This window comes from Osmia bicornis, chromosome 3, assembly GCF_907164935.1.
Source record: "Osmia bicornis bicornis chromosome 3, iOsmBic2.1, whole genome shotgun sequence".
Taxonomy (NCBI): domain Eukaryota; kingdom Metazoa; phylum Arthropoda; class Insecta; order Hymenoptera; family Megachilidae; genus Osmia; species Osmia bicornis.
The window spans coordinates 9,858,339-9,886,134 of record NC_060218.1 but is presented as its reverse complement, the minus strand read 5'-3'; the positions used below and the strand labels follow the sequence as shown (position 1 = coordinate 9,886,134).

At 33.6% G+C, this 27,796-nt stretch overlaps 1 protein-coding gene across 3 annotated transcripts in view; it reads left to right on the top strand.

The window, feature by feature from the left end:
* LOC114874280 (1-phosphatidylinositol 4,5-bisphosphate phosphodiesterase epsilon-1-like) overlaps window positions 1–27,796 on the top strand; it is an 85,430-nt gene that overhangs the window by 39,440 nt on the left and 18,194 nt on the right. For all 3 annotated transcript variants that reach the window (XM_029183442.2, XM_046284968.1, XM_046284969.1), the window contains exons 4-7: window positions 9,396–9,690; window positions 12,686–13,017; window positions 13,210–13,355; window positions 22,390–22,585. In XM_029183442.2, the coding sequence (XP_029039275.1) occupies window positions 13,333–13,355; window positions 22,390–22,585 (219 nt within the window). In that variant the 5' untranslated portion in view covers window positions 9,396–9,690; window positions 12,686–13,017; window positions 13,210–13,332. The remainder of the gene's footprint in view (window positions 1–9,395; window positions 9,691–12,685; window positions 13,018–13,209; window positions 13,356–22,389; window positions 22,586–27,796) is intronic.

Below are 27,796 nucleotides of genomic sequence, written 5' to 3'. Positions count from 1 at the left end.
ACATTTTACCCTTTCTTGCGAGGAAGGAAAAGAAGGGTGGTATTTTTTTCCATGGTGCTCGAACAAAGTTTGCCTCTTGAAACGGAGGAGTTTCTAATAGAATAAAGATTGTAAACTCCATGGTGAAATTGAGGTAATTCGTTTAATCGTTGGGGAGTCTCGTCATTCGAGCGAATGCAACAAGTTTACTTTTGCTTCTGCAAGTATATTTTATACGTAACTTTCGTTTCAAAGTTACAAATTCCAATAAAAAATTATGTATTGGAATTCGAAAGGGTATGCCTTGATATTTGAATACCAAGTTTGCAGTTACAAAACTGCAAAATCTCCGATTCCACAATGGTAGAGAATTCCTGAATTTCTTTTGTTACAAAGGATTTGGAATGTTCACCCTCTTGTCGAGATACGCTACAGTTACGTACTTACCTGCTGTTTCGAGGGTGAGGTAGGCCGCGTTGAATATCGAGAACAATTGGAGCACAGATCGAATCTCCTAATGTGAGCAGATACTGGAATATGGGCTGCTGCGCTCGAATTGACACGCACAGAAGCCATTTATTAGATGGACAAAATGTCACAGTCTGAATTACCAACGCGACACGTATTATGCCATGCGTCTTCATGGGAAGTAAACTGTCGTTGCTGACTATTATTCCAATTTGACGACTTTATTCTTAATTACCAGAAAGATTTATTGTGAATCACATAACAGATCAATGCATTTTTAAATTCAACAATTTTTTAAGGAACAGTGTAAAATTTAGAAATTGAAAGTAAGATGAAATAAAAAATTTAATTAAAATTAGGGCTCTCTCCCTGGTCTGCCATCAGAGGGTTAACATAAAATATAACAAACACTGCAGAAATTAATGTGTTTAATCACAGAAAGGTGTTAACCTTCTTTTTTTATTTTTTATTTGAACAGTCTGGGAAATTGAATTTCTCAATACGTAAAATTTGCAAATCTTAAATGAGTTTTAAGAGGATTATAGATATACTCATAAAAGTGATACACACATGTGATATCGATCTGAGAACTTTCTACTTGGGCGTGGCTCAGGAATTCTGAACAAGAATTCTTAACATTTACCACATTTTCACAAGAATCACAATTTTTAATTGATCTCACTTATACTAGTTGAATAAAGGCATCTCTCGTTACGGTACCACTTTTTAACATTTCATCTCTTTTTGATGCTTCATATAATCTTCAAAGGTTTTTTCATTGGTTTTCTTTCATTCTTAGTTTATATAATTTAATTTTTCAGCTTCATGGATTTGAATTTTTATCGGTTTTTATAACAAAGAATTCGAAAAATCGAGCAATTCCAGTGAAGTTTATTGAAGTTAACAATTTTCTATGAATATCCACATTTACATTATAATGTAATTACCATTCATTTTATAGATAAACCTTTATAGGGAAGTTAAGATTATGAGAAAGAAAATTCAATAAAGACTTAATAATTTTATCTTTTAACACGATGATGTTAAATTGTATTTCGGTATAGTTCTTTCTATATTTTACTCAAAGAGATTGAAATTAATTGAAGTTCCCTCATCAGTAATCTGCAGAAGTTACTCTTGGAACGTTATCCTGTGTAATTATAAAATTAAAACAGATTTAAACGTAGAATAAAATTTATATAATACTGCTACTTCAGATGCCTTATTATAATTAACGTCTTTTCATAAAAGATACCAGCTGGTAAAAGTATTTTCGGTTAAAGCTTCATTTAAATATTTTCACTACTTAGCTTATCGCTGTTGAAAATTTCTAAAACGGATTAAAAGTAACGAAGAATATTTATCGAAACATCAAAGTAACGGTTTGCAACTCTGAAGTTGCATCTGTATTTCTATTATCAACGCGACTTCGTTCTATGCATAGTTGATAGATCCAAACCACTTTGATAATCAAATTAAATGCAAATCTCAAGAGTTTGGGGCACAATTTTTCCATGGCCCTCTTACAACTTTTGCTTTACAAATACCTATCTTCCCGCTATAATCAATACGTTATAAATAAGTAGTAAGTTCTCATACATACTTGAAGATTTATGAAAAAATTTTTAATTGATTGATATTTAAATCTTTTACATTACTATAAAAGTGATTTACAAGAAAGTTACATCTGTTAATGTAATTATTATCAAGATTAGTGCCACTAATTGGATGATTGCTAATGAATTGTTTAACGTCTGGACATCAACTAATATTGCCTTATTAAATGTATCATACTAAACGTATTAGAGCTTATGAAGGACAGCATCGTAAGTCAAGTATAATTAATACCTTTATGAATGGGTCAACTGTCGAAGCTAGACGTGCACATAATGTATCAAAGCATTCCGGTCTGCAACATCTAACACCGGTAGTTGAACGTTATAAGCTCGTATCAGACGTGTATCGTAGCAAAATATTAATTTAAATTTTAAATTAACATCCGATGATCGATCCCACGAATTTTGTATAATCGAATGATTAGCGATGTTTAGTCGAGATTTAATTATTTCAGATAGTACTGAAAAACTTGAAGGGGTAAAATAAATTCATAGAGGGTTATAGCTATTCAGTTGCAAGGTACAGTCGCCGATTTTTCATAATTCCTCTTAAATCTCTTTCATCCTATCCTCTTAACAAAGACGGATTATGTGATATAAACATATGAATTTCTCTGGGTTTTATCCTGACAAGCGTACATTTTTCCGTCGTTCATCTGAAGAACGTTCAATGAAATTCTTCAAATTTCCTGTTATCTTTCTTTTCTTATTCATCCCGAGTATGATATAAAATATTTCAACCAAACAATACCATCAGAATTCCAGTCCCGAAGAAAGTTCGATTTCATTTCAATTAACTGCTTCTTAAAATACTCATTAACAGTTCCGAAAGTCCTTTTGACTTACTTCACTAAACTGAGTTTAGAAGTCATTGAAAGTTTTCAATGGACCCATAGAACGGTAAATAACAACGTCCCCGAAGGAATGCAATGCCGTCCTTTAAAGACTTTTTTGGTGAACGACTTTTCCAATTGTCCTGCGAAGACTTTATGAAAATTCTATAAATTGAATGGATTTCTCAAAATAATTAACGTGTTGAACATTAGCAACTTCGTATTAAATACAGTCTAAAATTATTCCTTAATTAAAAGTTTCATTGTTACAATTTGTATTAACATTGCCAATTAAGCTCCAGGAAATTTCTAACAACTATACCATGCATGGAGAAAATTAGGGTTAATTCATTTGCTTATATACTAATACATGTCGTTTTATATAAAATAATTAGAAATTTCATACAAAGTACTCTCCAACATTATTCCTTAATTAAAAGTTTCATTGTTACAATTTGCACTAGTATTGCCAATAAAATTCCAGGAAGTTCCTAACAACCATACACGAAGAAAATAGGGGTTGATTCATTTGCTTATATACTAATACATGTCGTTTTATATAAAATAATCAGCAATTTCAAATAAAGTATTCTCCAACATTATTTCTTAATTAAAAGTTTCATTGTTACAATTTGCACTGGTATTATCAATAAAATTCCAGGAAATTTCTAACAATCATACAGGAAGAAAATAGTTGATTCATTTGCTTATATACTAATGCATTATCCTTTTTTACAAAATGGATTCGTGTTTCAATTAGATATATCGACGTGTTTTGATTGTCCAAAATTAGCCCATACGTTAGGTTCATAGTAAACCTGACGACACACGTGAATGCAGGTACAGGGTAGATAGCAGGTGAACGAACGAGTTAATGGAGTTTGATAGGATCGATCATGGAACCTCCAGCAGTAGCGGTGATAACGTGTCCATCGTCGAGAAGCTACTACATGTTGCACACATATCACTTTATATCACGAACGCGTGCACGTTAGGGATGCACCTGAGCACGTGTATACCAATTTGCTTACCATCTATAGCTCACCATTCGTGAAATTACTCAGATTTTTGGTACATACTCTATATTTCGCTATACACGTAGTATCTACCGTTGCTTTGAGTGACTGTCAAATTGACGGTACTATTTCCATGTATCTTAATAGTTCGATTTTAGTGGTAAAAGCTTAAAATAAACGTGTATACCAATTTACTTACCATTCGTGAAATTACTGAAATTTTTAGTACGTCTCTGTTTTCAGTGACTGTCAAATTGACGATATTATTTCCATCTATGTTAATATTTTGATTTTAGTGGTAAAAGCTTAAAATAAACGTGTATACCAATTTGCTTATCATCATTAGCTTACCATTCGTGAAATTACTGAAATTTTTGTTATGTCTTCATATTTCTCTATATGCATACCCCTGTTTTGAGTAACTATCAAATTGACGATATTGTTTCCTTCTATGTTAATATTTTGATTTTATTGATAAAAGCTTAAAATACTGTTGAGCATGTTTCGTAGAACGGAGTCACAATGGACCCGGCTCGGCTGATTATACACCAAACAACAAATGAACGAGTTAATGGACTTCTGTAGCACCAATGTGTACATAGAAGCTAGCAATATTGACAATAGCTTCAAAATACAGCTGTTTTCTTACGTGTATACAACGATTTACATATATACATACCTATTTCCTTTATCACCTTTATGTACCATTTCAGGTATGTCTTTTCAACCTGGCTTCGATTGATATCTATACTACTCTATTGAAAGTGAATGTATACCTTTCCATGGACATTTTACAAATACCTATTTCTGTCTATTAAACCATCTGTCAATTTGTTTATCGATCGTTCTAATATTAAAAAAAATAAATAAAAAGTTTAATAATAAGTTCACCCTCGTTCTGAGGATTAATCCCTAGTTTCGATGCAGTAGTACAAACTTAGGTACCTTTGAAGATACTTCATCATTTATTTTCGCAGTCACAAAAAATGTCGGTTGCAGAGGGTTAATTTTTTGTCGAACGTGGATGTGCGAAAAAACAGAGCTGCGCGAAACTTAAAAGCACACGTAACGCAATATAAACGGCCCCATCGACCGCCCCACATATTACACGTCTTCCCCTCGTTTTCTCGTACCTCCTGGCCCGAACTACGGTCAATTGGCTTCCGTCTATTCAGAGATATGGAGGTACACGTGGAAGTTCAACTTTGACATCTGTTACAAATGCTAACTGTAATTTTCTTTCTCGGTTTGATGTAATTGAAATCCTATAAGAGCGTAATTTTCTTTCGATCGGTTTAATTTCACTCTATTTTCAAGTTTAATTCGTACCTGTCTAGTTTCTTATTTTCTTTCTCAAACAAATTTAACGAATCTTTTATTATAATTAAAAGGCATTATATTTAAGACTGCGATTGAAGAAAATACGAGGCAACCCAGAGGAATGGCATTGCGTCCTCCGGCATGCAACGAAGGCCACAATTTTTCCCCCGATACATTTGCTGACGAGCACTTTGATGCTTGGCCGTGTTGATGCCGGAAACATTGTTTCGCAAAAGAAAATAAATGCCGCACTGTGATGAGATTTAACCATGATTTTATAAAAGCTTTCGTTGCGATGGCGAGGCGGAAAGTAATAGAGAACGTCGAAGGAAGCGTAGGAAGGAAGACAAGTTTAATGCAACACTTTTTGTCCGTGGTAAACCGTGAGTTGAGATATAAATTCGTGATTTAAAATGTATAACCGGAAAAATAATGTCACGTTGATTTATCTTTGCCCTTTTGTGGGAGACATTTTTCGGAAAGATAGATTTTAGACCGACGTAAATGTAGGATCAACAAAAGAAGAAATAATTCGACAGCCAAAGAATTATATTCGAAGTACGTAGAAACTTTATTGCTATTTTAGAAATGAGAACTATAAAATTAAATGAAAAATTGAAACACTCAAATAAAGATTATATAGGTAAATAATAACGATTTTGAATATATGGAATTTTTCGATAGAAAATTTAACCAGAATTTCAATATTAAAATATGGAAAATACATCAATATTGAAATACACAGATGAAAATGTGTTATCAAATAATTGCGAAATGCAGAGGGTTGGGTATTTGTGAATTTTCCAGTCGGTTATGTCAGCTTTAAACGCGCTCGATATTGCATCATAATATCTGCAACGCAAAAACTGGAGTCAGGGCTGAATGAAAAAGTGAAAAATGCGGAAAATCGAAAAAAGCCGACGAAACAAAATCCACTGAGAGCTTCGTAGATTGATGGCCTTTCGTTCAGCTTCTCATAAACATCTCTCAATTTGTCGAACGTTTGAAAAATTTTCCGATCATTACCCAATCGTCAAAGGATTTAAACGTCATTACATTACATCGATAATGAGCTTTTAACTTTTAATCTCGTTTACTTATTAATCCCTTAAGTGTTCCTATATTAATATCGAAGTAGCTGCATTAATTTTTTATTTTAAGGAAATTAAATTTGAAAATAATTATCGCTTTTTGAGTACATGCGTGTAAGTAAACTTGGGGCTTTCTCCATGGTCCGCCGCGTCGTCCGAGGGTTAAAACAAGCCTGTGCAACCGAAGACCTTCGGGGCAGCTCTTTCATCGCCTCGGGTGATCGCTTACCACAACTTCGCCTTATTGTCAGAGGGCAACAGTCACATAATGGGTCAAGGCGACCAAAAGGAACGATAGAACTTTTATAAAAGCTCGTTTCATCCTTGGTAGTAAGAAAGAGATGGACGATAGCTGGAAATTTTATTTTCTGCATTTTGTATCTGTTACAAAGATAATTACATCCGCTACAAAAAATTTGAAATATTCGATTTTCTCCGCCTCTTCCTATTGTATATTGAAACAGAAGAGTTCCTCAACACCAGTCGATTCTATTTCGGCGAACAAAAGAAAAAGCCGGTATAGTTAATTATCGCGTAAATCCATTCGTGTAAACGACAACGAACGAATACTTCATTCGGTTCACTGCTACGAAAATGGAATCGTACCGGTTCACTTCCGTTTACTTCCATCGATATAAAGCCCGATGAACAAAATTGACTCGTTTGTTTGCTAGACGGCTACGGTTTAATAGGATTTGTCTGCGGCTGAATAAATCTGTGTCGCGCGATTTTAAGCATGCGAGAAGTGGACCACGGAATTGAATTAAAATAATCGTCATTATCTTTGCAATGTGAAAATTAATCAATTATAATCGGATCGCGTGCAATATTTACTTTAAACACGATCATCGAAATCAGTGAATCTGTGCTGTTGGAAAAGACAGAAATGTATTCTCCAATTAGTCAACGGTGTTAGAAGTTTGTTTCAATAAGAACAGGAGCACCACCCCTCGAGACTAATAAACTTGAAAAGTTACTGAACATTCTCCACCCTCGCGGAGTTTTCTTTGCCAACGTACGCTCGCCGGTTTCATAAAATCTGTGGCAGAAAAACAAAGCATGGTACAATATCGTACACCATGCGAAGTGCAAACGAGATAAACTTCTTTAGCGCGAACAGAGCTTGAACGGAATACCGAAGAATTCAGGCTCGCTTCTTTTCTGCACGTTATCGTATTTCTTAAAAGTATAAAGAAATTTTTATTTCCCAAATTTCTCCTTGAAAACCCGGAGTTTTATAAGTTTAGAAAAAATACGATCATATTCTTTGAAATTTTACTCAAAAAATAAATCCTCTCTTGGGGTGAATTAAAAGTCAACACTCTTTCAGGTACTTTGAAAATTGACGTTCTAATCAGTTATTGACATTTTAAGTGTCTTATGAAACTGAAGGTTTATAACAAGTATTTAAAAGCAGGGCAAAAATAATGTGAAATTGCAATTTTAGTTCCCATTTTATTGGAATAAAAATATGTAACGGTCATTGAAACTGCGAGCGTAATTACCTCTATTATTCCCTTAAATTAGTGCATTTAATTACGCTGAAAACATAGCTGCAGGATGCAATTAAGTGTACAGTTTAGAGATTATATCAGAAACAAATCGAGCAACCTATACGTTCGCACATATACGAAATCTTGGCTAACCAAGCCCATACTTCATTCTTGTGTAATGGCACTATCTTGCACGTATAATTGCTGTTGTTTCATATAAATGCAATTCTCATGGGAAATGCACAATGCAGCTACTACTATCTAGCTTTTGTAATAAATATCTGCCATAGAAACAGATATCATTGAACAAGACTTGATTCTAATGTAAACAATTAATTTGGTTTATTAGTATTTCATAATTAAAAATGTATTATATCATGTTCAAAAAGATACCACATGAATTATAGAATTCAGTATATTATTCACAATGCTCCTCAAAAGCTGTATTAACGAATATGCTGCAACAATGCCGTTTGAATACAATGCAAACCGTTTGAGTTATTTCTGGGAACGCTTCTACTTTGCAGTCTGAAAATCATATATATTTTCAGAAAATGTTCAATTTCATTTCATAATTATATAAAAGAGAACGGTACTAGCTGCAGAATGAACATGAAACGTACACGTTCAGTGATTTCTCTAGGTTGAAAATAAAAATGGGGTAATAACATGCCCTTTGTCATCGCTTTACTACGAAAGGAAGTTTTTAAACACATTGCGAAGAATAGCGTTTGCCATTTATCAAAGATACAAAAGGACTGGGATATATTTTACGAAGAATGTAAGTACTTTTATGAAGATATTACAGGAGATAGTCGTCGTTTAAGATTCAGCTAAATGTTAATTGAGAAATAATTTTATTTTTTAAAAATTAAAAAAATAATTAAATTATATCGAATTGTGTTTCCAATTCCAAAGTTTCGCGATAAGTCGAGAAAGTTCGCGGAAGATACTGATGTTTAATCCCGGAAGAACGACGAAACAGGAATTAACATTGCTCCTGAGAAGTCGTTAAATACCGCAGTATTCTGTCGACGACAGTTTACAGCTACCTCCAGTTAGGTCTTTGACGCTTTAGGGATTAATGAGTGACTGCGCTTTCTGAAAGTTTCTTCTGGCATTACTCTAATATACCGGCAAATCCTCTGTATAACAGATACCCATTTATACTTTAATAATCGTTCATTTCATTTCGATTTTAATCGCGCGATAAATTTTACCACAAAGGCGATTCAATTAAATTAACATTAAAACATTTTATTAGGTCAATGTATTCGTTAATAACACGATATGGAAATAATAATAAGAATGAAAAGCAATAACTACTAATTAATTTGTCTTGAAACTAATTATTGCATAATTGAAGATGCATTCTATGATTAACATATGCGAGGAACGATGGAGTATTTAAATTGCAAAGCGATGCTTATTAGATTTAACAAACATCCGAGGAATTTAATTAAAATATTTTCTCATTGCAAATAGTACTTCTATTAAAGTACGATTTCAATAATATTAATAATAACACAATAGTAGAAAATTCTTCTCGTTGAACGAGTTTCTTTTCTCTGATTTTCAGATTTGCAAGGAAACGTGAAAATTCTTAAAAGAAGAAAGAAAAACGGACGGTAAGGGGAATAAAGGAGGCGAAAACTATCCTAGTAATCCCATTGGATAGAGGTCAATGGAGCCATCCTGATGCAGGCTGCAAAACTACGTGGGGATTACCCGTCGTGGTCGTCGGGCTGATTTCAAAGGTGAACAGTGGTGCTTCCACCCGTGGGTAGAAACACCGTTTTCATCACCGTCACCGGCAAATAGTGCAGCCACTTCCGCTTCCTCCACCCCACGTGGCCGAACCATTACCTGATAAGGTACCTTCAAAAATCTCATCGCATTTCCAGATAATTCTTTGAGATATACTTTAATTACGTAAAAGTAATTTATTCAAATTTCATTACTTTTTTCTAAATGATAAAATATAATCGAAATCAAAACATGGTTATTAAAAAGAATGATATGATAAAAGTTTATCGATTTTCTATCTTTAATTAGTTGATGCATTTTTTAAAAATGGTTTTACAAAAATTCATCAGTATTTTATAATATCAATTTTAGCTTGAGAAACACGAAACCGAGGGCAAATCAAGTGAACATGATGGATGGTGACGTAGTATAATGCCTTCAGGGAGCTAAAATTCAGCTACTCGGTTGATTTCTCTTCAAATTGAAATGCCATTTTTCGACTGATATCAACAAGGTTACTGTTTCTTTTCGAGCAGTTGTTATTGACAGAACCGGTACAGGAAACTGAAATTTTTATCAGCTGTTGCCAACGTATATGCCTTTGTAAATGTGACAGATTCAAGAAAGATTTTTCTAAAGGTAATTCAGATATTTTATTTAACAGATTTTTCTGCAAAATTACACAATTGCAATTATGAATACAAAATATTAGGTTCTTCCAAATTAGACAATTGCAATTATACATTTTATAGTTAGATGGGAGAATATTCTTCTAATTAATAATTGATTCCACTCATACGATAATTATTATCTGAAAGGCATGTTACGTTTAGAAAGATGAATACTCTAACAGTCAATATTTACCTTAAAGCTTTCCCTACCTCTTCGTTCATGTTGTCTTATCATTATCTGATTGTATCGATCTATCAATCAAGTTGATGTATGTTGGAGTACTAATTACCTAGCTACTGTGCTTACACATACAATGTTTGTCCTACCATTGAGAACTCTCAGAGGATCGTCTGCTTGAAAATATATGCATTTGAAGCTTTAGAAATGCATATAAGTAGATGCACTCAAGTATTTATTTACCATTATATAACACATACAAACCGTGGAAAATAATTTGAACTAAATTGAATTTGTATTTCGAATTGCAGAAATTTTTGAATAATAATCGATTATTATTTCTTCTCCTTTGGAATTTTGCAGATACCAAAATCCGAGTATTTTGTATTTCGACTTACAAAGAATTTTGAATAATAATGCTGTATTATTCCGTTTCCTTTGGAATTTTTCAGATACCAAAATCCAAATTTGATAATATTTGCAGCGTTTAATTCGTATCTACTTATTTCCCCTTAACGTTATTTTTCTTCACTTCTATCCGTTGTATTTCTTTTCCTCTTTTTATCGACATCGCTGCCTGATATCCGGAAAATGTTGCGTGTACATAATATATCGTCCGATAGTTATAGCTGCCACGATATAAATTTTTCTAAGCGAAGGAAACGTCTCCTTCGAGCGTAATAATTTAACGGAAGTCAGACCTCCTCCATTGCTTGATGTAATTTCATTCATTCAATGTGCTGTTGTCCGCAGGGACACGAAAACAAACGATATTTCTTTCTATCTGTAAACGGGTGGTTTCGTTTGAAAAACTTTCTTTCCCTTCGTCTCTCTTCTATACCACGAAGTCTCTGAAACTCCATCAAATCACAATGGTATAGGATTCGAGCTCTACGGTACACCAGATTATAAATCACTCATGATATTTTCCTATATTTCTTCTCTCTGTTTCATTTTTTAACGAGCGAAGGTTTTGATGTCACGAGTGTATAATAAATACCAGAGTGTCATTTGCACGATCATACGACAAAAGAAATAACAGTTCTATATCAGGAAATAAATGTAATATACAAAATAAAATTCTTTTCCTCTCTAATTTCTCGTGAAATGTCAGGTGTAGAAATTTCTCTTGATACGAGCATGGATATCAGAATTTAACTTCATGTTCAGTTTACGCCATACCAAGAATAGATTCGTTCAAATAAACTCACATTTGCAGAACAGGAATTCCACGTAGTTAGTTAATCTTGAAAACTTTGGAATTTCTTATATACGAGTCGTTCATTTGCCAAATTGATTAACTCCAAAAATAAAGTAAGGAAATAGATAAGATATACAAAGGTAAGCATCAATCAAGTGCTCTTGTACTAAAATTTTAAAAAAAATTTTTGTAATGAAGTTAATTTCTTTGACCTATGAACAGCTCATATAGAAGTCGAAAAATCATCACAGTTAATAAACACACAATTTCATTAAAATCAACATTTTCAGGGTGGCAAATTTTCTTTGTCAGACATCTATTTAATTCAGTTTTTGTTTTATAATGAATTATTAATACTTCAAAGTAATAAATAATATATGTATGTTCATTTAATTAATTCACATAAGGCATTTGGTTGAAATAAAGTACACAGGAGTATGCATTGAACATACGTGGAGAACTCGGTATTATAAATTGCTTTAATAACAGCGCGATTCATAATACTCGAGTTATGTCGAATTACTCGGCTTCTCCTTCTTGTCGCCAGAAATGGATGCCACTCGCACATTTTCCGGCCCCTCGTGTACACGTATTATGCTCGTACACGCCTGGGCTCAACGAGCCGCGCCAATCTTAATTATTTTTGACGGAATTAGGTCAGATTTTAAATTGTTGACGTGCTTTGAATAATACTTCAATGCATGCGCTTTCCGTCTTTCTTCAAACCAAAGTACTTCAAAGAATAATAAATCGTTATTTTTGAAACTATATCAATTTTTATTAAATCCCTCTATATTTTTCATTATATGTAATATAATTTATTATATTATAATTATAAGTTACAAGTATACTAAATTATAATTTAGTTATAATTAGATTATCATATGAAAGAGTTATTTAACGAAATTAAAAATTGTATTCTTTTTAGTAACCAATTACATTCAAAGAGAAAAGGAAATGTATTCTTTAATCTCTGGTTATCTTTTGTGAACTTTTGAAAAAGCTTCCTTTTCTCCTCAACGTATACATGACAGAAGAAACGACATTAAAATGGGAGTATAATGTTTAATTAGAGCTGGAGAAGCGGCCGCAGCCGCAGCCGCCTCGGAGCTCTGAGGAGCTGGAGGATCTGCACAAGCTGCTGCACTTCCCCGAGGAGGTGGCGCTCAGGTTGACGGAGACCGAGTACCAGCTGTTTTACCAGGTACCACCGCAAGAGTACCTAAGGCACGTGTCCCAAGATCAGAACACGCAGAAACCACCTGCCAAGCCACCCCCGTCGCCGAGTCGCAGCTATACCGCACCCCGTACCGCCAACAGCTCGACCCAGACCGAAGAAGAGTCTAACTGGCCTGTTCCCAACATCTTCTCTTCCGTTCAGACACTCATCAATCGTTTTAATGAGGTAATTCCAATCATCCTCGTAATTTATGATCGATTCTAATACCGATTCTATGGGTAATGTTTAAGAAATTAAATGAACGATAAAAGAGGATAATGGATAGGTGTAATTTTTTTAAAATGATGAGTTTTCGATACCACTCAAGTTGATATATTTACATGATGTCTTTTAAGGATTACTTTGAATGCTATTTAGGTGAGCTCATGGGTCACCCACGCGATTACAAGCGGCGCGACGATAGAAGAAAGACAGGCAACTTTGTCCTGCCTCCTACGTGTGGCACAAACCTGTTGGAACACCGGCAACTTTAATTCAGCCATGGAAATTGTGGCTGGTCTCAAGTGAGTTGCTTATTTTATTCTGATTGATTAGCCAAATCGCTTAACACGTTGACGGCCACAGTGAAAGTGGGCATGTGTTGTGGAACGTATTGAAGCTCTAATTATTAAGAATAGGAATAGTTAATTTTCACATTTCATACATTCTATTTGATATTTTATATTATTTGTACAATGGCAATATTATTTAAAATAATGTTTTTCTATTGTTTTCTTTTAATTATTCGCGTTAACTGCCAAAAAATGGAAAATAAAGAAATTGGTAAAATATGAAAAGTTAAATATAAATCGAATACTATGGCATTAAAATTTTAACAGATTCAAAAAGTGGAGTTTGATTCAAATAATTCGCCTCCATTTCGAATAAAAGAGTAAACGTACTAAATATGTAAATAGTTGCTTTTACTGGAATGAAATAAAAAAAATATCGAAGCGCACTGTTATTCGTTCAAATACAAATTGAACGATGTAATCGAGCGTGTATAATACTGGTACATCGTAGAATATTTAAATGATACATTTCTGCTTCTACCAGTTCCTCCGATTTACGCTTTTCCAGTTGAATGAAATATCTGGTAAACGCACGATGAGCGCAAACGCGGCTATGAATCCTTGGGGAAGATGAATATCTGTGCAATTGAAAACTGTGGTTAATGTTCAATGATCCGTGACACGAGCAGAGATGAAACTTAAATAAGCAACAACCGTCAAACCAGTTTCGTATATCCTCAAGGACCTGACGAAACAATGGTTCATGTAACGATGAAATTGTTTCACCAGATGACACATCCTTTTTCAAATATTAGTTTTCGAATAATTACGACTGTTATCATTTACTTATTTTGTTTGCTGAAAAATATTATTATTTTGTTTATTAGTTTCAACGTAATTCCGAATGTTTATAGCTGAATATTATGCAATGCACGATACAGTTCGTTAAGCTGGATTAACACGTTCATTCGATTTGGACAAACTGACTCGTAGAATGAAAGGGTATAGCAGGATAAGATGGTCAAAAGTACCCTTGAGCCGAATTTGCTTCGTAATGCACCATTCGATAGCATATCCCAAAAAACCATGGTACACCAAGTTTCAACTCTGTACCTCAACCGGGAGGGTAGTTACAGGGTAAGAAAGAAAAAGTAGTTTTTGCCATATTTCTCCTATTTAGCTTTACGCAAAAAATCTGAAAAAATTCTGCTATATTCTAGCCATGTTTCTTTATGATTGTGAATTTTTTCAGATTTTTCGGTTGCAAATCCTAGGCGTGAAAAATCAAAAACGCAAAAAAAAGTCGAAAAATTGAGATTTCGGGTAGAAGCCTTCGAGATACTAGATTTTTACTTTTACAGTAGTTAGATATTAGCATGACCGGTGTCCTCAATTTTTTTCAGATTTTTCATTCTGGTGCGTCAAACCGAAAAAAATCAAAAACCGATATTTTCCACATATTTCGTGCGATATTATGAGAAATACTTTCAATTTTTACATTTCCTTTAAACACTTACTGCATTATGTGATTTCTAACATTTCTGCAATGGATGGAGCAAAATCTGAATAGAGGAAGTTAAGTTATTATAAATAATTGAAAATGTATACACACCTTGTATTCAGAAATATTGAAGAGTTTTCCAACAGCGGCGATAGCCGAACGGTTAAGGTGTCGGACAGCGGAACCGCTGGGAACTTTTTTGTCGTAGGTTCGCGTCCCACGAAGGTCCAATTTTTTTTTTTCGTGAAATCATTTTTGTTATTATTAATTACATAAGAATAAATAATAATCATTTAATAACGTATAAAAATTATTTTTAAAATATTTTATCATTATGTATACATACTTAAAAATAATTTTGGAGCACTACTGCTTCTCTGGGTATATACATAGAATAGAAAAGAATTGTTTCTTTTTGAAGGTAATTGTATTCATACCCATCGGCTGATCTTTTATGATGGGATTATTGAAAATTGACAAAGTGTTGGAATAACACCATCATTCCCTTCTAACATGAATCGAAACTGTTCTACGCGATATGGTACGGATAATTGGAAATAGCTGTTTTGAAATGACTTAAGAAGCCTTTTTATAACTATTGGAAAATTATATTACTGCTCCCCTACAAATCGCTCTATAGTTCTTTACAATAAGTCCGCATTTGGTGTTCTGGAGTTTATGTTTATTGCGGCTGTTCTGTTGTCAAAATACCTAATCATAAAGACCTTTAGAATTTGAATATCTTTGTGTTCTCAATAGTCGAACTATGTCATAAAAGCAGCGTTCCAGGGGGGAAATTAAAAACCGTACGTAGACCCTTCAGCGGTCAACCTGGAAAAACCGTAGGGTTGATGAATTTCTGGGATCCTCGCGTTTCTACAGGTATCACCCCACCCTTTGCCGACAGGTGTAGTAGCCAATTGAAGAAAACAATGTCCCACCTACTTATTTTTCGAAGTTTTCAAAGTACCCCCTCTAGTGTAACAATTCTTGCTCCAAGGAAACATTCGGAAAACGTGATCAGTCTTGGACGAAATTCCAAACGATTAACATATTGCTAAGTGTTCGGTACAAGTGCCAGCATGTCTTCTGATAGAGTGCAGTATAACCGCAGAACATTTGTGCGTGCCAGGTGCATCAGGTGCAATTATATAATTCGCAAGTTACACGGGCAAAATAAAAAAGTTAATTCAGTGGCTGAGGCCGTTAGGTTTTCGCGAATTTTAGACAAAGTGGTGGCTGTTGGTGATATGCTTTGTAATAACTGCCGTCTTTTCGTTTATAAAAATATTCGATTTGGAATAATAGAACCTGTAGACAGAGAATCCTCCATACCGATACCTAGTACTTCCTCAGCAATACCATCCAACGTCAAAGCATCCTTAACTTTAAGATCCCAGTCCCCGACATCTTCAGCCACTACGTCTTTCGTCGAGGAACCATTACCTGGAACATCCCGGGATCTTTCATCTTCATCTCCAACATCTGTTTTTGAAACCTCTGTCCCGGAAGCTGATACATCCTCTTCGCTTCAAGAGTCGTCTACTGATACTGATCCGACATCAACAATACAAGACCCGTCATTTATTGCAGATATTGTCAATGACGAATCGAATGTAGAATACATCGAAATGCCATTTTCCCGGGTAGTTGCCACACATGGGTACTGTTTCGTTTGTGGGTCCAAGCAAGGTATCATCAACGTGCCATTTGAAACACGCAAGCAGGTATTTGTGATGCGTAGATTATATGTTCCCAAAGGGAATCGGTGCTGCCGTGATCATTTATTAAACAAACGGTTGTATTACGAACTTCTTGCAACATTACGGATTCATTCTAATAGTAGTTTAGTAGAAGTTGATGAATTAAGAAATCATTTTGAATTAATTGCAACCAGTTGCGATTCTGAAATTAAAGATAAAGTAGGTGATTTTACGTTATCGGAAGAACGTCTTAAGGTATTTACTGGTTTAACTTGGGAAAATGTTATTAATCTTCGGGAACTAATGACTTCAATGCGGAATTCAGAAACTCGCAATGTTACACAGGCCATTGTTGTTTTTTTATTTAAATTACGTACTGGTAGCTCAAATAGTTTGATAGCAGCAATTCTTGGTTTAGAGCATGAACAACAAGTATCTAATTTTTGTAAATCAGTTTTAGTGTCATTTCAGAAAGATATTTTACCTACTCACTTCGGGTTAGCTTCTTTTTCTCGCGAATATTTGATAGATAATGAAACCTCCGATATTGCTAAACAGCTGTGTAATATTTCAAATCCGTTAGCGCTGATTTTCGATGGTACATATATCAGGCATCAAAAAAGTAGTAATAACGAGTATCAGCGGAAATCATATTCTGGTCAGAAGAAAGTTCCGCTGTGTAAACCGTTTACTGTCTGCACAACAAATGGATACGTCGTTGATATTCTTGGACCTTTCTATGCGAATCAAAATGATGCTCAGATCATGAAAATCATTTTGCAAGATCCAAATGGCCTACGAAGCATTATGAAACGCGGAGACATTTGCATAGTTGACAGGGGATTTCGTGATGTACAATCATATTTGAAGGAATTGGGTTATCAAGTACTGATGCCTGCTTTGAAAGGAAAACGTAGTCAACTAACTACAGTAGAATCAAATGCCTCTAGACGTGTCACGAAAATTCGTTGGGTCGTTGAAGCAATTCACGGTATCATAGCTCAAAAATATAAACTTTTGCACCATCAAATGGATAACAAATTACTACCACAAGTACAATTGTTTTGTAAAATCACTTGCTTTTTAAATAATAGATTTGGTAAACGCTTAAATTCTGACATAGGACTTTCGCAGGAAATAATACAGAGAATTAATCATCAATCAGATGAAAATACATTGGCCATAGAAGATGAGAAGTATCATTGGAACAGAAGAAAAATTCCATTCAAGCAGGTACCAGCAACTGAACTATTAGATTTTCCGGAATTGACAGAGAAGGAATTAAAAATCTTTTTTACCGGCTCATATCAGTTATCTCAGGCAATTTCATATTTAGCTGAAATCATAGACGCGGACAATAACATTAATATACTTTGTTTAAAAGAAAAAAATCATATCGTTAAATTCCAAGTACAATCGCGTCATATAAACAGTAAAGCTTATCGGTGCTACATAGATTATATACCAAATTCAATTGGCATTTCGGGAATTAAACGCTATTGCTGCGAATGTGCGAATGGCAATCGTACCATCGGGTGCTGCTCACACGTAGCAGCTATTATTTACTACCTGTCGCACTCGCGGTTCCACCACAAGATTTTTAGACCTGCCGAACTTTTAAGTACCATATTCAATTACGACGAAATAATACCCGTTATTAATGAAGACAGTGACGAGGATTAAAATTATAAGTCATGTCAAACAGATATGGTGATCAGTATTCTAAAAAAAAAAAAGATAAGTATCTTCATAATAAACTTTTATATGCATATCACATGAACAAAAAGAGTTATACCATTATATATCTAATAGGATACATTCATGCAAAAATGACGAAACCAAATATTGGATTCAGGACACCAGAGATCATCTTTGTATGTCAATCATAAACTAACATCACGTAACTTTTCAACTATTTGAAGCTATACGGAATTAGAACAATACATACCCAGAGAAGCAGTAGTGCTCCAAAATTATTTTTAAGTATGTATACATAATGATAAAATATTTTAAAAATAATTTTTATACGTTATTAAATGATTATTATTTATTCTTATGTAATTAATAATAACAAAAATGATTTCACGAAAAAAAAAATTGGACCTTCGTGGGACGCGAACCTACGACAAAAAAGTTCCCAGCGGTTCCGCTGTCCGACACCTTAACCGTTCGGCTATCGCCGCTGTTGGAAAACTCTTCAATATTTCTGAATACAAGGTGTGTATACATTTTCAATTATTTATAATAACTTAACTTCCTCTATTCAGATTTTGCTCCATCCATTGCAGAAATGTTAGAAATCACATAATGCAGTAAGTGTTTAAAGGAAATGTAAAAATTGAAAGTATTTCTCATAATATCGCACGAAATATGTGGAAAATATCGGTTTTTGATTTTTTTCGGTTTGACGCACCAGAATGAAAAATCTGAAAAAAATTGAGGACACCGGTCATGCTAATATCTAACTACTGTAAAAGTAAAAATCTAGTATCTCGAAGGCTTCTACCCGAAATCTCAATTTTTCGACTTTTTTTTTGCGTTTTTGATTTTTCACGCCTAGGATTTGCAACCGAAAAATCTGAAAAAATTCACAATCATAAAGAAACATGGCTAGAATATTACAGAATTTTTTCAGATTTTTTGCATAATGCTAAATAGGAGAAATATGGCAAAAACTACTTTTTCTTTCTTACCCTGTAACTACCCTCCCGGTTGAGGTACAGGGTTGAAACTTGGTGTACCATGGTTTTTTGGGATATGCTATCGAATGGTGCATTACGAAGCAAATTCGGCTCAAGGGTACTTTTGACCATCTTATCCATCCAAATACAATGAACAGAGAAATTAAAGGGTCACCTAATTTATAATCTGTCCGAGTTTAAATAACTTTCTGACGACTCGAATCATGAATTTGTAAAATAAATATTTCACAATCGGTAAGTGAAGAAATGGGAATATATTTCTGTTCTGAAAATTTTTCACCAGTTTCTAGAAAAATACTTCAAAAAATAGAGAAATTCAATTAACTGAAACTTTCTGTGAAATCTAATTATTTCATTGGTAATTGGGTTTCTAATGCTTGACTCATGAATAAAGTACCGAAGAATGATATAAAATGTTGTTGAAACTTTGTAAAGTAAGTTTAATACATTATCGGAATTAAATCAGTTCTGGTAACTCCATAAAACTTTCGGAAGGTGGATACCGTCGTGACTTCGGTGATCAGCCGAATCGATTAATCTCGATCGATTGAAATAATAGCGTCCTATAGATTCCAATTAATCCGTAGCCTTAGTAACTCAAGCAAAATGTTAGTCCACTTCAGTCATCAGTTTTAATAAGAAAGTGCTTTGCTTCGGGATTCCAAATATTTGTCACTCTGTACGTTCGTGATGAAATCAGGTTTCCTTAGAGAAAATTCGAATTTTCACGATATTAATATTAAAATTAATTTAGAAACAAAATAATATAATTTTCAATTATTATATATTATAAAATTTGTATATATGTACATATATGGGACTCTCTTCCCTACACTGTAATTCTTCCCCTGATTACCTAAGGGGTAGAATGGGAGCCTAAGATATTGCCATTTTCCATGGGGAAGCTTGATTTGATCAAGATTGTACTAACAATAAAATTAAAATTACATATTATTATTTACTTGATATCATAGATAATCATTTTTATAATATTTATAATTATTTAAATATATAAAACAATTTAAAATGTCAGTCACCAATTTGTTTTTAGAATAAATTGGTGTCGTTTTGTTTATTTCTCATTTGGCAACGAATCAACCAACAATAATTATTTTTACATTATTACAGCCGAAGATAAGGAATTTAAAATCTTAATTATTGATGCTATTATTAAGCTTAATACCCTGATCTCGTATAAACTTGACTTATTTAGGCAAGTGGAAATGGTTATATAGCTAATGCGACCTATTATACCGTATAATTCCATTTATCTGACTACGGGTTGGTTCGGATAATTTTCAGGTCACTACCAAAAGTTTATGTCGTTTTTTAATCTTCACATGCTCTTTCAATCGCACACTCGTGCTTTTGTTCATTTACAACTACTTGATTCCACTTATGTACTTCTTGATTAAATACGTACTTCATATTCCTTGAATACTATTCACTCTTAATAGGCTTCATTCATTTTTTTTTGCACATTTCATTCACCACCCTTCATTTCCCAGCTACACTACAGCTCAAAACTATTGGAATCACATGCTGATTTTTAATAAAATCGAACTTTTCATAATAAAATCACAACACTAATTATTTCTTAAACTGAAATCATTATAAACAGGTTCATCTTTTCTGTTACTTTCAATTTATATATAAATAAATAACACTTTTCTAGAGAAATGCTTTCATTCTTTCAGTTTTATTCCTCACTGTAAATTCATTGCGACAGTCCAAATCCCTGCTGTACACTCGAGCTTACATAGAGAAGTATTTGTCACAGTGTGTTGTCCCATCCTGTTTAGTTCTTCTAAGTGTATATTATTTCGAGGAAAAGAAATCCCTCGAAAAATTTCTTTATTCAATGCAGCTCACATTCCTGGCGTGTTTTTCATTTCATTAGTACAGATATTTCGAGAGTCGTATCCTCTTTTATAATCATATTACTTCAAGAATTCTTCAAGATTCTAATTTAAAAATCTTCTTCAATAATATTATCAATTGGCTTATGATTTAATTATAATTTTGAAGAAATTCAACTTTTAATAAATGATTGCTCGAGGTCGTAAATTAAACAATGGTAACTTCTTTCGGTCATTAAAAACGTACAGTGTTTTTATACGTTTAAAGCAGAGCAGGTTCTTCCTTAAGTGGCACCCTCGAGATCGTTTTCAGAACGAATGGAAAAATAAAGTAGTTTTTATTAACAGTATCGTAAAACAGGTTGCAACCGCGAACGAGAAGATAAAAGTTCCTACTCGAGTATCGTTCCAGACACAGCCATTGCCCTCAATGGCCACCTCTGTACTTACAATTTACCCCGTTCTATGGTTCTGTTTGAGTTTCCGTTTCGGCGAATTCTGCGATTAACTGAATAGTTAAAATTTTATCCCTTGCCCACCGTACCATGACCTACATCACCGGCCGAAAGTATATGACCGGCTTATTCATAATGATATTTTATGAAGTAAGGATACATTATGAATCGTTTCATCACGGTATCTCGCTGTTACGTCCTCATTTTTCAACTTTACCTAACTACTTTTTAACGTTCCCTAATTTGTCTATTCGAATATTAAAAAAGTTTCAGAACGTTCAAATTGACGAGTAAAATTTGATAAGGGTTTAAAATCGCTTTTTATTTTCACATTAGCAAAGATTATATTACTGTTACTATTTTTTATCTATTGTAATGATCATTTTATTTGGAATTGAATAACAGCGACTGTAAAATAGATGTCAACTCACGGAAGGATTTTCTTCGGCTACGTTAATTACAAGATCTTAATACCACAAAATCTATTTAAAATTATTGCACGAAGCACCATAAAGAAGAACTTACAGAACAGAGAACGTTGTAATTAAGTGAAACTTGGGGGATCTCTTCGGAAGTTCGTTCGATAAAGGCTACACGTTATAAAGATATAAGTTTACCCTTAGGTGAATAAGAATTCATATAGAACTTGATAATAGGAAAAATGGATTAAATGAAATATCAAGCACAGTATTAAATAAGTATTAATTAAATAATACTTTAATCATAAAATATTTTGCTAATGGTGTCAAGTTGAAAAATTAAAAAGTCATGTTAAAAATATAAGTAGAGAAATTTTTTTAATCAAATATATTATGATTTGTTACAGATCCAATAAGCTAAAGCCATTTTGGCATAGCATAAACGAGCCAGTACCAGTGTTGGAAAATCTTTCTTCAGCCCTTCTGTCCGCCGACTATGAGTTCACACTTGCTCGGGCTTTGGCAATGCCGGAATGTCCGGTTGTGCCGTTCTTTGGAGCCTTCCTGCGGGAATTGCGGGAAGTCATTGCTTCAGAGTCTAAGGTAAACCATTAGATCCTATACCTCTGCGACTGGCAGACCTCGTCGACCGATTACTATCCTACAAAAACCTTGGAACGTTTGCATACGTTGCCCTGGGAATTCTAACGACGGGTTAAAGTTTCAAAGCCTTGACAAAACCTTGTCCAACTTTCATTATACCGTTATAATACCTCTACTGATTTTCAAATTAGAAAATCAAACTTCTCTTGTTTCTATGATATCCGTAAATTAGAAAAGAATTTGAATGTAACTTTTTGTGTATTAAAGGAGAAAGACACCATGAAGAACATGAGTAACTAGGGAGGGGCAGGGTGGGTCTGGCCTGTTCCAAATATGGATTTATTCCCTTACCATTCTAAGATTTTAAGATTATATAATTTCTAAATTTCAAAGCTGTAAAATTCCCAAAATCCCAAAATCCCTAAATTCTAATATTCTAATATTCTCTCGTAAATTCTAGCAAAATGCAAAATATTAAACACTTGACATTGTTAATAAAGCTAAAAGACCTGACCCACTCCAGAAAAAAATCTCAATTATACACATGGAAACCTTAGAATGGTAGGTAAGACTTTTGTGAAAATAAAGCAAAAATTAAGGGAACAAACTATAATTTCGGCATACTTCTAATATCTAAATTGCATTAATTTTTGCAAGAAGGAAACCATATCATGATAATGAACACGAAATGCATGACTAACTTGCTAAAACACTCCGCTACCTTTTTTTTATCATTTGTAAAGTTGTTGGAAGACTCAGTTTATTCTGTGGAATAGCATTTGCATAATTAGCTCATACGTATACATAGTAGGTTCTTTTCGTGTTGAATTTGCATTAATATTCCACTTGGAATAAAAGAAAGGAAATAGATAATTTGAAGATACTGTTAAGCTTTATTAATGTAAAATAAGATTTCTATATCAATATTGTAATTTTATATTTGAAAGTTTATAACGTTTCAGGATTCAGAAATAATATTCATCCTGTACTTTACCCGCTCAAAGTGTAAAGCTTATCATGAAATATTCAGTGGCAGAGTATCAGGAACTTATACCAATTAAAATATATTTAAATAATATAGTAAACAATTTATACACGAAAATGAATTGCGTTTTCATTTTAAAAGCCAATTAACATGATTTTAAAAAAGAAGGAAGAATATGGGAAAAAATTTACTTCGGTGCTTATAACAATAAATGAAACAAGGATAGTTGCATTTAGAATAATGAAGAAACGAAATATGAAGATATAAAGGAGCTTTCATTTCAGTAATTTATGAAGAAGAAAGAGCTCGTATAACCAGATGTGACGTTGTGATTCAAATCTCCCTCATTTTTCACTTTAATATCCAGAAATCCAGCTCTTGCAAAGTATGAATATCAAAGCGAATTGCAGAACAAACATCTTCTTTCCAGAATGTATTTTTAACATTCCACCTTTATATCTAAAAATCTGAAATTTCCGGGTTTTTATCCTATGTGTTATTATCAATTCTATACATTTTTCTGGCAGGTTTCTATTTTCATTAGTAATCTGTGCACAGAATCGTGCAACGATTCAGGAAAAGAAAAATGAATAAAGGAAATAAAAAGTAACAATAGATATAGTAAAAGTAATAAAAGTACCGAATTGCTTTCGCGGCACGTATTAATATCCAGGTCGTATAAAATTTCATCTGATCGAGATATCGACGTGATAACGTTCTCGGTGGATTTCCCACGATCTCAATGACATCATAATTCATACAATCATCGCTTTATTTCAATTATTCAATCGATTAAATTTATAATTTGATACAGTACAAGTATTATGCTAAAAGATTGAATGAAAAGTAATATCTGGATATGCGGAGAGATCATATTTCCGATCCCAAGGTATTACATCAAACAGAATTATTTCCAGCGACCGACAAGGGATGTAAATCAATAATGAAACATTGATAATTATACGCCCGCAGAATTTATGCAAATTTATCAGTTTTATCAGTCGGAATTAACGAAACTACATTAGATCTCTATAAAAGTGAAAAATAAAATGTTTATCTTTCAAGAAGGAACTAAATTAATTTAGAACATTTATCTTTTATATTGGTTCGATTTTTATTTGAAAATTCTTAGGAGCCTATATAGTCCTCCAATCAGATTAGTATTAGATCAGTATCAATTCAACGACATTCCAATATCAGTTCGATATCACTTCTACCTCAATTCTATTTCAGCTAAAACTCAGTTCTATCTCTGTTCTGGTTTGCTTTCGCAACTAATGCTTGTCCGGCGCTAAGTCCCTTCGAAACTCTATATCTCAAAACAGTACATGTATCACTGTCTTCAATGTCTATGTTCGGTAGAACTTCTGTTAAATATTCATTTACGATACAAGCAAGCTGTAATTTCATTTTGATCTAACAATATCTCTACCTAAAATTTCAAACAGTAGAAATTCAATTGAATTTAATTAATTAAAATTTTGATTTATTTATTTCAAATCGCTGGGTCGCGGATTTATCGATCACTCTGTATCGGTGTAAATCGGGTTACCATCCACAGGTGGGGTTCTAAATGCAAGCCAACGTTGTCATTCGAGGGCTAAAGGTAATAATGGAGGCTGATCATGAAAATGTCGCTACGTGACAACGTTTCCCGATAGGCTATCGGTTCCCCTGCCACTTATGCAAACGTATCGAACAGAAGGAAATCGTAAAAAGAGAACGGAAGAGACCGTGAGATCGAACGATTTCACGGCTCAAACTTACACGTACGATTTGGAAAGCGTCCAAGGAAGTTCTTCGATAAAATCCGTACATCCTTCGTGTCTCTGCCGAAAGCGTCGAACCATGGAATATGAGCAACGAACAGGGTCAAAGGGTTGCCCGGAGACACGAGAAAGATACTCAAATTACCATCCCTTTCCTTCCGTTTGACCACTTTGAAGCGACAAAACAGCGATACGGGTTAGTAATGTTGAATCGTTGAAACTGAAGAATACGAACATTCGCTTTACGATATCCTTCAATTATTCTATTCCCCTGCGATTCTACCATTTGTTATTTAAAAGATAGAATCTGTCTCTTGAAATATTTCATATTGAACGATTTGAGTGGCAAACATATTACACACATATTACACACATAATATTCTTCAAAAGATAAAGGTTAATATATTACGTTTCTCAGATGGTTAATTAACTCTGTGTGTAAGAATTAAATCAATAACACATCATTTTCTTTTTTTTCATTTCTAATTTTATTTATTTTATTTGTACATTTATTTTTTTTATTATTGTTTTATCACATCATTATGATTTGATAATGGTGTGTAATTAGTAATATGCGTTAACACTAAAACTACCAAACCAGTCAAAATGACTGGTTGAGTTTATTATTTTAAATTATAAATTTTATTGAGGTATTTTTATTGAAATGTATGTTGGCTATTCTCGAGATAATGAATGGATGTATATGTTAAATTATGTTTTATCATTTATCTATTCAATATTCTACATCATTTTCAACTTAAAAATAGGTGTGCATCAAACGTCGGTAGTTCTAATGTTAATAACTTTTATTTGATTATGATTAAAATATACAAGCTTCATGATAAGCTTTACACTTTCAGCTGGTAAAGGACAGAATGAACATTATTTCTGTATTCTGGAACGTTATAATATTAATGTAAAGATCTTAATATAGATTGTGATATACACATATGTGCGCTCATAGCATTCGAAGGGTTAATCCCGCTTGAATTATTTATGTCTTCGATCACTTTCACCTTATAAAACATCGCGCTGAACTGGATATCATTGTAATTCGTTTTTCACGAAGAAGAAGAGTGATAAAGAAGAACGAAGAAGGATTATAGCGATAAGGTTAGGGGTTTCTATCGGCCTCCAGCAGAAAGGATGGTTGTAGGCCGGCGGAAACTACTTGCTCTTGTCGCTAGAAATCGTCGAGCAACACACCAGACGTGTTCCATCCTCGCTTATCATCAGAATGTCGACGTTTTAACTTTATTCGGTACTTTATTCGACGCTGTTGTAATATGTCGGCGAAAATAAACTTGTCTCGTAAATACCTCATGGAATACTGGAATTTACATAATCCATAAACGCAAAACAGCTCATAAACGCTCGGGTAACTACGAAAAATGGTAACATATACTTTGTATGAAAATTGTTCGACGAGATTTCCACCGAGCCACAGCACGAAGCCGTAAAAACGATTAAGCAAAGTACTGATAATTCGTCTAACGATAAAAGTTGTTTATATCATCACGAAGCAACAGCAAGGGATTTCGGCCTAATAGACAGTTGAAGCACGGGTATCTTTTAAGAGATAGACATCTTCTAATCCGAACCATTGCCCTCGCTGTGTAATGTTCTTTTTCTTGTGTCGAGTGGGATAAAGCTCGGTCACGGCACGTTAGCTGTTACGAGGACGTAGACCTCTTTCGTGATAGAACGATTCTTTTACAAAAAAAAAAACGTCAAAGAAAACGAAAGAAAGTTCTGTTGAGATTGTCACACCTTAAATCGCTTTCAACTATAGTTGAACTGTCAAACTTGAGAACAAACGTTCCAGTGAAGAAACAAACGTTCCTTTTATAAAGAATACCTTCATACACTGAAAGTACTGGTGCCTTACCTTGACAAAAAATACATATAAATATATTTAAAAGATTTTAACGATAATGAATTAAAATGTTGGAAAATAAATTAAAATTTTTTGGTATCTTTGGAATAAAAAAATATAAAATGTTCAGATTATGATAGCATCCTTAATGTATTTGTATATGTTACAATATTTTTAATATATTTAAATACATAGAAGATAAATGGCGAAGTTCTTGAATAGGGCACTACAAATGCCATTTATCCTAACAAGACGTATTTTCCTGTTGTTACGTAAACATGGTGAAATTGATCGCGGTGGTAGCCGAGCTCGCGAAGCTGGATTCTCAATTTCAACGTCCTTAATTCTTCCGACAAAGAACTTTGTCAGTCCGAAAGGATCCCAAACAAGGGTTGTAAATCTAAAGAGCCCAGAAGATATTCTAAGGAAACAATATGTTTCGTAACGCTACTGACAGGTTTAAGCTTTGTTACCGCACGAACAACATTCACGACCAGCTGCGACATTCTCTTAAAGCTTCGATGGTAATTTGTATCGTACGATTACTACCATTTCTGTTATTTAAAAAATTTTTGATTATA